At 45.9% G+C, this 12,422-nt stretch overlaps 1 protein-coding gene and 1 long non-coding RNA gene across 2 annotated transcripts in view; one reads left to right on the plus strand and one right to left on the minus strand.

Moving 5' to 3' along the window:
- The window catches only part of NAAA (N-acylethanolamine acid amidase), a 25,770-nt gene extending 22,100 nt beyond the window's left edge, over positions 1-3,670 (minus strand). The window contains exons 1-2 of the mRNA XM_032334609.1: positions 3,433-3,670; positions 2,626-2,790 (exon numbers count right to left, since the gene is read on the minus strand). Of these exons, the coding sequence (XP_032190500.1) occupies positions 2,626-2,790; positions 3,433-3,635 (368 nt within the window). The 5' untranslated portion in view covers positions 3,636-3,670. The remainder of the gene's footprint in view (positions 1-2,625; positions 2,791-3,432) is intronic.
- On the plus strand, positions 3,662-6,991 carry LOC116585216. The gene is made up of 4 exons (XR_004283500.1): positions 3,662-3,973; positions 4,126-4,419; positions 5,474-5,562; positions 6,962-6,991. It is a non-coding gene; the product is annotated as an uncharacterized LOC116585216 (long non-coding RNA).
- Positions 6,992-12,422: the final 5,431 nt, after the last annotated feature.

Consider the following 12,422-nt stretch of genomic DNA (forward strand, 5'->3'; position numbering starts at 1 on the left):
ATCTCAGGGTTCTGAAATGGAGCCCCAGGGCCATCTGGGTCTGTCCTGTTAAACCCTGGGCCGTCCTGTTCCATCCAAGTCTGTCCTCAGCAAGGAGTCTGCTTCTCCCTCTCCTGCTTCTCCCCTCTTGCTCGTGCTCTGTCTCCCTCTATTTTTCAAATGTATCAATAAAATCTCAAAAAAAAAAAGAACTCCCAGCTGGAGAGAAGTATTTTGAGGAAAAGAGGAAGAGGTTTGTTAAGACATCTAAGTGTTTCTTCTGAGAATATGTAACGTTCTGTGGAAAAATACCTACGCACAGCATGCCCAGTTCTGGGGAAAAAGGTGTCCATCATGCAAGTCAAATGGAGAGGTAGTATCCAGAAGGGCTGTTGGTTGTTTCCGAGCAAAGAATTGTGGTTGATTTTTCTCTACTTTTCTGTATTTGCTAATTTCCTATAATGACTACATATTACTTATCATAGGAGAAAATGAATGTTACTTAATTTTTGTGTTTGTTTAAAAAAGGAAGTCTGGTTAGTTCTTAATTTTTTCCAAGACTTCTGATCCTCAAAGAGTTGATGTCCAAAAAGGGACTGATAAAACCTGGAAATGGTTAAAGTAAAGTGTGTGGAAATCGCTCCCAGAGAATTTTTCAAAACTGGCATGACAACAATATTTCCATGTCAAGCCAAGTTTTTGTTTGTTTGTTTTAAGTAGGCTACATGCCCAGTGTGGAGCCCAACGCAGGGCCTGAACTCATGACCCTGAGATTAGGCCCAGAGCTGTGATCAAGAGTCAGACATCCAACCGACTGAGCACCCCCCCAGGCACCCCTTAAGCCAATCATTTTAGCGTGAGGTAGCCCACAAGCACGGGAACAAGAGGGGAGCTGCAGGCTTCAGGGGAGACACAGGAGCTTTGAAAGCAGAGGCTCTGACCGCTCACCAGTCCCCAGACATTCGGCGAGTTTTCCCTTCTGGCACTTGCTTTCTACACAAATGGTCATAACCGTCTCCAGCCTGTGCCCAGCAGGCTCAGTAAGTGTAGCTGGTATTATTCCGATTCAAAAAGCCTCACATCGGAAATGTGAACAGAACATGTCCTTTGTTAATTCTTTTTTATTTAAGAATTTATTTATTTGAGAGACAGAGATAGCAACAGAGATAGCGAGAGAGGTGCAGGCGGCAGAGGAGAGGGACAAGCAGGCTCCCCGCGGAGCAGGGACCCTGCCCATGCAGGGATCGCGGGACCCCAGGACCATGACCCGGGCCAAAGGCAGAAGCTTCACTCTGCTTAACCGACTGAGCCCCCCAGGCAACCCCCCTTGTGAATTCTAACAGCCTCTGATGGCGCTTTGGGTTGTCAGGCAATTCAGTGCATACCTTAGCATCAAATCCAAAAGCTAGAATGTTTTTACTAGAACTTTTGCTTAAATCTGCTTGAATACATAGACTCTAACAACAACAACAAAAGTGGAAGTAAAACCTTTTTTTTTTTTTCAGTTGAGGAAGCCACGCGTCAGAAAAGGAAGAAGATGGAGGTAGGAGAACAGAACAGCAAAACGAACTTGGCTCATTTAACGAGTTTGTGTCTTATCCGTGTCTTTAAACATTTCCTTAAAGAGAAAAGTGCTGCTGCTTTTTTTTTTTTTTAAAGATTATTTATTTATTTGACAGAGATCACAAGTAGGCAGAGGCAGGCAGAGAGAGAGGAAGGGAAACAGGCTCCCTGCTGAGCAGAGAGCACAATGTGAGGCTCCATCCCAGGACCCTGGGATCATGACCTGAGTGGAAGGCAGCGGTTTTAACCCACTGAGCCACCCAGGTGCCCTACTCTGTGCTTCTTAAACTGCCCAGGGGTTCAGGTAAGACACCAAGGGGCAGTAAAGCTGCCTTATCCCAAGAACCCCTTTCCCCCCACACATGTCCTGGCAGCCAAAAGCTATTAAGTATGTCATTAGAAAAGGCTGGTCTGGTGGCACAACAGTAAGTTCTGAAGGTAGAAACCAGGTCAAACCTCTCTTACCTCCAGGACCTACTACTGAGCCAGTAAGACTTAAGATTCCCCTGCACTTTCCATGGGATCAACTACACCCTGATGCCCGCTTTCACTTCCCTGTGCCACTTTATCCTGCCCACCTGCCTACCAAATGCTGGCTCTGCCTCAGCCAGGACGACGTTCGCTGTGACCCCAACCCTGGAGGGTACAGACTCTGAAAGGGAAGAGAGGCTCTCCGGCCATGCAGACACAGAGGTATAAATGCAGGGGACAGATGAGTGCGGGGATGACCCCCTGCATTATAAGGGTGCAGGGTCCCCGCGATACCTCGACGGTCCATGCAAGTGGGCTGAGTTCTACAAACTTCTGTTCAGTGCGCGTCGAGTTCAGCGTTTGGAAAGTGGGACACTAGGTGGAGGGAGGAAGACGGGCTTCTGGGAGAAAAGTGCAAGGCTGAGGTCAGAGAAGCTGCTTTCCTGTCAAAGCCCCTGATCTGCGGCTCAGATTTACCCCAGAGGCAAAGAGGGAGCGCGGGAGGTTTCCGGGCAGCCGGTCCCCACCCCGTTTCCATCACCCTGGAAGCACGTCCGCTGCGACCAGATGCGGCAGGAGCCCCGGGGAGCCCGGCCGGCGCGGGGCACTCACGCGGTGGACTCGTACACCAGGTTGAGCAGCAGACAGTCGGCCAGGCTGTAGTCGAGGACCTCGCACAGGCCGCGGATCTCGTCGGCGAAGGGCTGCGGCAGGAAGGGCTCCAGCTGCTCCACCAACTTCCCGACCCACGCGTGGACCCACTTGGGGACCTTATTCCTAGAAACAAAGACCCGCGAGGGTGTCTGATGTGCGCGGGGCTGAAGGTGCGGCCGGTGTGCGGGCGGCGGGGGCGCTCCTAGAGCCCGTATCCTCGGGGGAGCCGGGCTCCGCGCTCCCCTGACCGCCGACCGCCCAGGCCCCGCGTCACGCGACCCGCAGCATCGCGGGCCCGGGAGAAGGACGCTCGGAAGGGGAGGCGGGCGGGCGGCTGCGGTCCCCGAGGGGCGGACTCACGAGACTCGCCGGACCTGCCACGAGGGTGTGGGCTGCGTCCCCGACTCCGCGCCGAGCGGGCGGGTGACAGCCGGGGCGCCGCCCTGACCCAGAATGTCGGCGGCAAGGGCGCGCCTCCGGGGACACCGAGCTCGGCAGCCAGACTAGCCGCTGGATCGGCCTCAAGCCCGGCGCTTCCCCGAGCGGCCGCACACGCCGGATGCGGTCCCCGCCGAGCCCGCACGCCCCCGAGGCCGCGGGTCGGGACGCTGGGGTCGAGGAGGGCAGGACGGTCCCGGGGGCGGGAGGCGGGGAGCGGCTCGGTGGACAGCCCGGCCCGCAGCACCGTGGGGGCCGCCCGCACGCGGACTCGGGCCGCCCGCGGTGCCCCGGGGCTCGGCCCCGCGCCCGCGCGCCCGCGCTCACCCGAGGATGTGCGCCATCGCCGAGCGCAAGAAGTCCAGGTCGAAGCGCCGCAGCACGGGCAGCCAGCGCAGCGCGGGCGCCGCGTCCAGGCTCACGTTGAAGAGCGGCGGGGCGGGGGGCGAGGCGGCGGCGCACAGCCCGGCCGCGGCCCAGAGCAGCAGCAGCGCCCGCCCCGCGCGCGCCCCCGGCCCCGCGGCGCGCATGGCTCGGGCTCCCGCGGCCGCGACTGGCACCGCGCGGCCCGGAGCCCCGGGAAGGGCCGGCGGAGGCGGAGCCCCGGGCGCTGGGGGCGGGGCCCGCGGCGTGACCCGACCCGCCGGGTGTCTCCGACCGCAAACCGCGGGACCGCGGCGAGCGCCGCCCCTCCCGCCCGGGCCGCGGGCCGGATCCCGGGGGATCCTGCTTCGGGGGACGCTGCGGGGGACGCTGCGGCTCCCGCCCTCCCTGCCCGGGTCCCGACGCCGTAAGCCGCGGCCCCGACGGGCGTGAAGGGGATTTTCAGCAGCGAAGAGGTGGCGGGAAACCTGCTGTCGTCGGAAGGGTCCGTCCGTCCCCCTCCGCCTCGTTCCTTGTAGTTAAGCCCTTCAGCAGTTTATCTGGGTTTTACAGGGAGAATTATTTTAACACTCCCATGTCTTTTCAGCCAAAAAGAAAAAAAAAAAAGCGTAAGAGTCGGTTAACATTAATGTGCAGGTGTTTTTGCGGACGCTCTCGTTTAACCGTCAGACAAGCCAAAGGTAGGTCCTGCGAACTCATGCCCGGTTCCGACGAGCGACGTGAGGCTTGGAGGGGCTGAACGATCCGCTGGATGTCGCACCGCTGGTGGCCTGCTGCCGGACCCAGGCCGGGCTGTCACAGCGCGAACACCACCCTCATAACCACGAACTTCCCCTCTCCGGGCCCCGCATCTGGGAGACAGAAACTTGTGTAAGGAAAGTCACCGGACTCAGCGAGGCTGGGGGTTCTTAATGGCTAACAGGGGCTTGTGTAAGTAGAGTAACTGTGTGGGGGACATTTAGAAGGTTCACTTTTTCCAGGTTTATTTCTAACTTCCCTCTCCCCCCATCAAACAGAATGCACCACTGGTACCTCAGATCCCCCCCGCCCCCATGTTTATGGCCTGTATGTCGCTCGGCTACAGCTTCAAGCCTCTGCTTCCACTCTTTCCTGGTTTGGCATAAGATCTAAATAAAGACCCTGGTTTTAACTTGCTCATTTGCAACCGCACCTGTGTGCGTTGCACACAGGTGCATCATGAGAATCATTGAAGAGTAAACAGATGACTTGAGTTTAAAGAGGTGCATTTGGGGACGCCTGGGTGGCTCAGTAGGTTAAGCGTGTGTCTTCCGCTCAGGTCATGATCCCAGGGTTGTAGGATCGAGCCCCGCATCCGCTCTCTGCTCTGGGCGGAAAGCCTGCCTCTCCCTCTCCTACTCCCCCTGCTTGTATTCCCTCTCTCACTGTCTCCCTCTGATAAATAAAATCTTTTTAAAAAATACCTAATAAAAGAGGTACATTTGCATTTTTTTATTTTTTTAAAAGATTTTATTTATTTTATTTATTTGTCAGAGAGAGAGAGAATGAGAGCGAACACAGGCAGACAGAGTGGCAGGCAGGGTCAGAGGGAGAAGCAGGCTCCCTGCCAAGCAAGGAGCCCGATGTGGGACTCGATCCCAGGACGCTGGGATCATGACCTGAGCTGAAGGCAGCTGCTCAACCAACTGAGCCACCCAGGCATCCCGGTACATTTGCATTTAAATAAATAAAGCGACTTTCTGCCACTTTAAGGTAGATATTAAAAAGATTTAAAAAAAGAGATCTGTAAGACAACCATGATAAAATGTATTGGATGAACAAATCAATATTGTGGCTAAACAGTCAAGGTTCACAATTAAGCTGATCACATAATTTTCTCTCTTATATTATTCTAGTATTAAGAGGTTATACATGTTTTAGGACAGCTTAAAACAAACATTAAAAAGGAGATCTGAAATTACAGAAACTATTAACCCTCTCCTTTCTGCTGTTCTGTGCTGGGCAGGTTTCAGAGATGGTGTACATTGATTCCATGGTTCACCTACAGATCAGAACCTAGAGTTTAAGAAACACTTTGGTGGAGAATGCATGAAGGTAAATATTGTGTCAGAAACACGGGATATAATGTTTTTATAGCTTGTATCTCATTTTGTTGTTTATTTTTTCATTTTTTTTCTTGTTTTGGTAACACTTAAAACTTTTTAAATTTAAATTCAGTTAATTAACATATAATGTGTTATTTGTTTCAGGAGTACAGGTCTGTGATTCATCAGTCTTTTTTTTTTTTAAGATTTTATTTATTTATTTGACAGAGAGAGCACACACAGGCAGAGAGGCAGGCAGAGAGAGAGAGAGGAGGAAGCAGGCTCCCTGCTGAGCAGAGAGCCCAATGCGGGGCTCGATCCCGGACCCTAAGATCACGACCTGAGCTGAAGGCAGTGGCTTAACCCACTGAGCCACCCAGGCGCCCCTGTGATTCATCAGTCTTATATAATACCTAGTGCTCACCATAATACATGCCCTCCCCAGTGTCCATCACCCAGCCGCCCCTTCCCTCTCATCCTCTGCCCCTTCGGCAACCCTCAATTTGTTTCCTATGATTTAGAGTCTCTTATGATTTGTTTCCCTCTGGTTTCATCTTGTTTCATTTTTTTCCTCTCTTCTCCTACAAGCCTCTGCCTTGTTTCTTCATATGATAATTGTCTTTCTCTGATTGACTTATTTCTCTTAGCATAATACCTTCTAGTTCCATCCACATCATTGCAAATGGAAAGATTTCACTTTTGTGATGGCTGCGTAATATTCCATTGTATATACATTCCACATCTTTAACCATTCATCTGTCAGTGGACATTTGGGCTCTTTCCATTGTTTGGCTCTTGTTTGACATTGCTGCTATTAACATAAGGATGCACGTGCCTCTTTGGATCACTACATTTGTATCTTTGGGGTAAATACCCAGTAGTACAATTGCTGGGTCGTAGGGTAGCTCTATTTTCAACTTTTTGAGGAACCTCCTACTGTTTTCCAGAGTGGCTGCACCAGCTTGCATTCCCACCAACAGTGTAGGAGGGTTCCCCTTTCTCCACATCCTCGCCAACATCTGTCTTTTCCTGACTTGCTAATTTTAACCATTCTGACTGGTGTGAGGTGGTATCTCACTGTGGTTTTGATTTATATTTCCCTGATGTCCAGTAATGTTAAGCACTTTTTCATGTGTCTGTTGGCCGTCTAAATGTCTTCTTTGCATAAATGTCTGTTCATGTCCTCTGCCCATTTCTTGACTGGATTGTTTGTTCTTTGGGTGTTGAGTTTGATAAGTTCTTTATAGATTTTGGATACTAGCCCTTTATCTGCTATGTCATTTGCAAATATCTTCTCCCATTCTGTTGGTTGTCTTTTGGTTTTGTCTACTGTTTCCTTTGTGCAAAAGCTTTGATCTTGATGAAGTCCAAATAGTTCATTTTTGCTTTTGTTTCTCTTGTCCTTGGAGATGTGTCTAGAAAGAAGTTGCTGCAGCTGAGGCTGAAGAGGTTGCTGCCATGTTCTTCTCTAGGATTTTGATGGATTCCTGTCTCACATTTGGGTGTGATGTAAGAAAATGGTTCAGTTTCATTTTTTTGCATGTAACTGTCCAATTTTTCCAACACCATTTGTTGAAGAGGCTGTCTTTTTTCCATTGCATATTCCTTCCTGCTTTGTTGAAGATTAGTTGACCATAGAGTTGAAGGTTCATTTGTTGAAGAGGTTGTCTTTTTTCCATTGCATATTCCTTCCTGCTTTGTTGAAGATTAGTTGACCATAGAGTTGAAGGTTCATTTCTGGGCTCTCTATTCTGTTGCATTGATCTATGCGCCTTTTTTTGTGCCAGTACCACACACTGTCTTGATGACTTCAGCTTTGTAATAGAGCTTCAAGTCTGGTGTTTTGATGCCGCCTACTTTGGTTTTCTTTTTCAACATTCCTTTGGCTATTCAGGGTCTTTTCTGGTTCCATCCAAATTTTAGGATTATTTGTTCCAGTTCTGTGAAAAATGTCAATGGCATTTTGATAGGAAGGGATTGCATTGAATGTAAATATTGCTCTGGGTAGTATAGACATTTTAACAGTATTTTTTCTTCCAATCCATGGCATGGAATGTTTTTCCATTTCTCTGTCTTTCTCAATTTCTTTCATGAGTGTTCTATAATTATCTGAGTACAGAGTCCCTCTTTGGTTAGGTTTATTCCCAGGTATCTTATGGTTTGGGAGCAATTGTAAATGGGATTGACTCCTGGGGTGCCTGGGAGGCTCAGTCAGTTAAGCGTCTGCTTTCAGCTCAGGTCATTTTCCTGGGGTCCTGGTACTGAGCCCCGCACTGTGCTCCTTGGTTAGTGGGGAGCCTGCTTCTCCCTCTCCCTCTGCCTGCTGATCCCCCTGCTTATTTGCTCTTGCTCTCTCTCTCTCTCTCACTCTGGCAGGTAAATAAATAAAATCCTTAAAATAAATAAATAGATAAATAAAGAGGATTGACTCCTTAATTTTTTTTCTCCTGTCTATACTGTTGGTGTATAGAAATGCAACTGATTTCTGTGCATTGGTTTTTTTATCCTGCCACTTTGCTGAATTGCTGCATGAGTTCTATCAGTCTGGGGGTAGAGTCTTTTGTTTTCCACATACAGCATCATGTCATCTGCAAGGAGTGAGTTTGACTTCATCTTTGCCGATTCAGATGCCTTTTTGTTGTTGTTGTTGTTGCCTGATTGCTGAGGGTAGGACTTCTAGCACTATGTTGAGCAGCAGTGGTGATAGCGGACAGCCCTGTCGTGTTCCTGACCTTAGGGGAAAAGCTCTCAGTTTTCCCCCATTGAAAATGATACTTGCTATGGGGTTTTCATAGATGGTTTTGATAATATTGAGATATGTACCCTCTATCCCTACACTGTGAAGAGTTTTGATCAAGAAACGATGCTGTACTTTGTCAAATGCTTTTTCTGCACCTGTTGAGAATATCATATGGTTTTTGTTCTTTGTTTTATTAATGTATTGTATCACGTTGATTTGCAGGTGTTGAACCAACCTTGTAGACCAGGAATAAATCCCACTTGGTCATGGTGAATAATCCTTTTAATGTACTGTTGGATCCTATTGACTGGTATTTTGGTGAGAATTTTTGCATCCATGTTCATCATGGATATTGGTCTGTAATTCTCCTTTTTGGTGGGGTCTTTGTCTGGTTTGGAGATCAAGGTAATGCTGGTCTCATAGAAACAGTTTGTGAGTTTTCCTTCCATTTTGGTTTTGAAACAGCTTTAGAATAGGTGTTGGGTGCCTGGGTGGCTTAGTCCTTTAAGTGTCTGCCTTTGGCTCAAGTCATGGTCTTAGGTCCTGGGATCAAGTCCTGCATCAGGCTCCCCACTCTGGTGAGTCGCTTCTCCCTCTGCCCCTCCCCACAATCACATTCACTCTCTCTCATGAGAATAAATAATGTCTTTAGAAAAAAAAATTTTAAAAATAAGAATAGGTATTAATTCTTTAAATGTTGGGAGAATTCCCCTGGGAGGCCATCTAGCTCTGGACTCTAATTTATTGGGAGATTTTTGATGACTGCTTCAATCTCCTTGCTGGCTATGGGTCTGTTCAGGTTTTCTATTTCTTCCTGGTTCAATTTTTGTAGTTTATACACTCTAGGAATGCATCAATTTCTCCCAGATTGTCAAATTTGTCAACATATAAGAACACATAATATGTTTTTATAATTTTATTTTTTTAGTGTTGATTGTGATCTCTTTTTCATTCATGGTTTATTTATTTGGGTCCTTTTTCTTTTCTTTTGGTAAGTCTGGCCAGGGGGTTTTCAATCTTATTAATTCTTCCAAAGAACCAGCTCCTAGTTTCGTTGATTTGTTCTACTGTTTATTGTTGTTGTTGTTGTTTCTATTTCATTGATTTCTGCTCTGATCTTTTTATTTCTTTTCTCCTGCTGGGTTTAGGCTTTCTTTGCTGTTCTCTCTCCAGCTTCTTTTGGTGTAAGATTAGGTTGTATATTTGAGACCTTTCTTATTTCTTGAGAAAGTCTTGTACTGCTATATACTTTCCTCTTAGGACCTCTTTTGCTGAATCCCAAAGGTTTTGAATAGTGGTTTTCATTTTCATTTGTTTCCATGAATTTGTTTTATTCTTCTTTAATTTCCTGGTTGACATGTTCACTCTTTAGTAAGATTCTCTTTAGCCTCTGTGTATTTGAGTTCTTTCCAACTTTTCTTTTGTGATTGAGTTCCAGTTTCAAAGCACTGTGGTCTGAAAATATGCAGGGAAAATGTGTCTCTTGCAGACAGCATATCAATGAGCCTTGCTTTTTTATCCAATCTGACACACTGTGTCTTTTGATAGGGGCATTTAGCCCATTTATATTCAGAGTAACTATTGAAAGATATGAATTCAGTACCACTGTATTGTCTGTAAAGTGCGTGTTACTGTATATTGTCTGTTTCTTTCTGGTTTATGTTTTTTTTGGACTCTATCTTTGTTTAAAGGATGCCTTTTAATATTTTTTATAAGGCTGGTTTGGTAATCAAAAATTCTTGTAGTTTCTGCTTGTCCTGGTAGATTTTTATTACTCCTTCTATTTTGAATGACATCCTAGCTGGATAAAGTATTCTTGGCTGCATATTGTTTCTCATTTGGCACCCTGAATGTATCATGCCAATTCTTTCTGGCTTGCCAGGTCTCCATGAATAGGTCTACTGCCAGTCTAATGATTCTACACTTGTAGGTTACCTCTTGTCCCAAGCTTCTTTCAGGATTTTCTCTTTGTCTGTGAGATTTCTAAGTTTCAGTATTATTTCGGGATGTTGACCCATTTTTATTGATTTTGAGGAGGGTTTTCTGTGCCTCCAGCTTTTTGATGCCTGCTTCCTTTCCCAGATTAGGGACATCCTCCACTATGATTTGCGCCAGTATACCTTCTGCTCCTCTTTCTCTTTCCTTTTCTTCTAAAAATCCCAATTATTCTAATACTGTTCTGCTTTATGATAGCACTTATCTGTTGAATTCTCCCCTTGTGATCCAGTAGCTGTTTATCTCTTTTTCTTATCTTTATTCTCTATCATTTGATCTTCTATATCACTAATTCTCTCTTCTGCCTCATTTATCCTAGCAGCTAGAGCCTCCAATTTTATTGCATCTCATTAACAGCCTTTTTTTTTTTTTTAAAATATTTTATTTATTTATTTGACAAATAGAGATCACAAGTAGGCAGAGAGGCAGGCAGAGAGAGAGGGGGAAGCAGGCTCCCTCCTGAGCAGAGAGTCCGATGTGGAGCTTGATTCCAGGACCCTAGGATCATGACCTGAGCTGAAAACAGAGGCTTTAACCCATTGAGCCACCCAGGCGCCCCTCATTAACAGCCTTTTAAAATCTCAACTTGGTTAGATTCTAATTCTTTTATTTCCTCCATAAAAGGATTATCTAGTGTCTACTATGCTTTTTTCAAGCTCAGCAAGTATCTTTATGATATGAATTCAGTACCTCTGTATTGTCTGTAACTCTAGCTCTGACATCTTACTTATTGTTACCCTGAACTCTAGCTCTAACATCTTACTTATATCCATAATGATTAGGTCCCTGGCAGTCAGTACTGCATTTTGTTCTCTTTTTTGAGGTGAGTTTTTCCATTTTGTCATTCTGTCCAGAGAAGAACAGATAAAGAGAACAAAATACTAAAATGGCAACAGTGACACCAGAGAAACATACCCTAAACAAATCAGAAGAGATCTGAAACCCGGGGGGGTGGTGGAGAATATAATCAGACAAGTGAGCAGAATAGGGCAATACACTGAATTCTGTATTTTGGTCTGTTTTTTTTTTTTTTTTTTTTTAGAAAACTAGATCTCAAAATTATAAAGGAAAAAAACATATATGAATAAAAATAAAATTGAACACAATGAAAGGGTAGAATGTGTTTGTAAAAATGGATTTAAAAGACAAGAAAAAAAAAACAAAAGAGAAAGAAAACAACAATAACAAGAACAACAAAAAGAAAAGGTATATAAACAGACAGACAGGTGAGCCGAACAGAGTAATACACGATCTCCTGAGTGTATTTTGGTTAGTTTGCTAGAGGAGACTACATCTCAAAATTGTAAAAAGAAAAATGTACATGTACAAAAATAAAATTAAATACATTGAAAATATAGAAGTAACTGTGATTTTGAAAATTAAAAAAGAGTTTAATAAAACAAAAACAAAGAAGAAGAGGAAGGAAAAATAAGACAGAATATGATCAGACAGGTGGATAGAACAGAACCACACACTAGATTCTGGGTGTACTTTGGTCTGTTAGAAGAAACTGCATCCCAGTATTTTAAAGAAAGAAAAACCTATATGCACACACACACAAATAAGGTTAAATACAATGAAGGGATAGAATGCAACTGTAAAAATGAAAATTAAAAAATTTTTAAAGGAGTTGATAAAACAAGAAATTGATTGAAAAAGAAAAAAATTTTAAAATAATGAAAATTTAAAAAATTATCTTTGAAAGATTAAAGAATCATGAGAAAAAAGCCATGAGTTCTATGTGCTGTATTCCCCTAGGGTGGGTGTTTTGCAGTTCTTGTGGACTGGTAAACTTGGTCTTGGCCGGATATTCTTGCTGATCTTCTGCAGGGGGTGGGGACGTGTTATAGTGATTCTCAAATGTCTCTGCCCCAGGTGGACTTGCACTGCCCTAGCGAGGGGCCAGGCTAAGTAATCTGCTCGTTTGCTCAGTGTGGCTTTCGTTCCCTGAAGGATTTCTGTGCAGCTTTAGAGGATGAGAATGACAATGGCGGCCTCCCAGTCCCTGGCCCCATTCCTTGGTGAGCCCTCGGGGAAAAGCAGTCAGTCACCCATCTCCTGCCGCACTCTGTGCTCACCTGGTCTGTGAACCAGCGTTTTTATGTCTGACACAGGACTCCGTTTGGAGTCTCCAA

The sequence above is a fragment of the Mustela erminea genome, chromosome 2 (assembly GCF_009829155.1).
Source record: "Mustela erminea isolate mMusErm1 chromosome 2, mMusErm1.Pri, whole genome shotgun sequence".
In the NCBI taxonomy this organism is placed as follows: domain Eukaryota; kingdom Metazoa; phylum Chordata; class Mammalia; order Carnivora; family Mustelidae; genus Mustela; species Mustela erminea.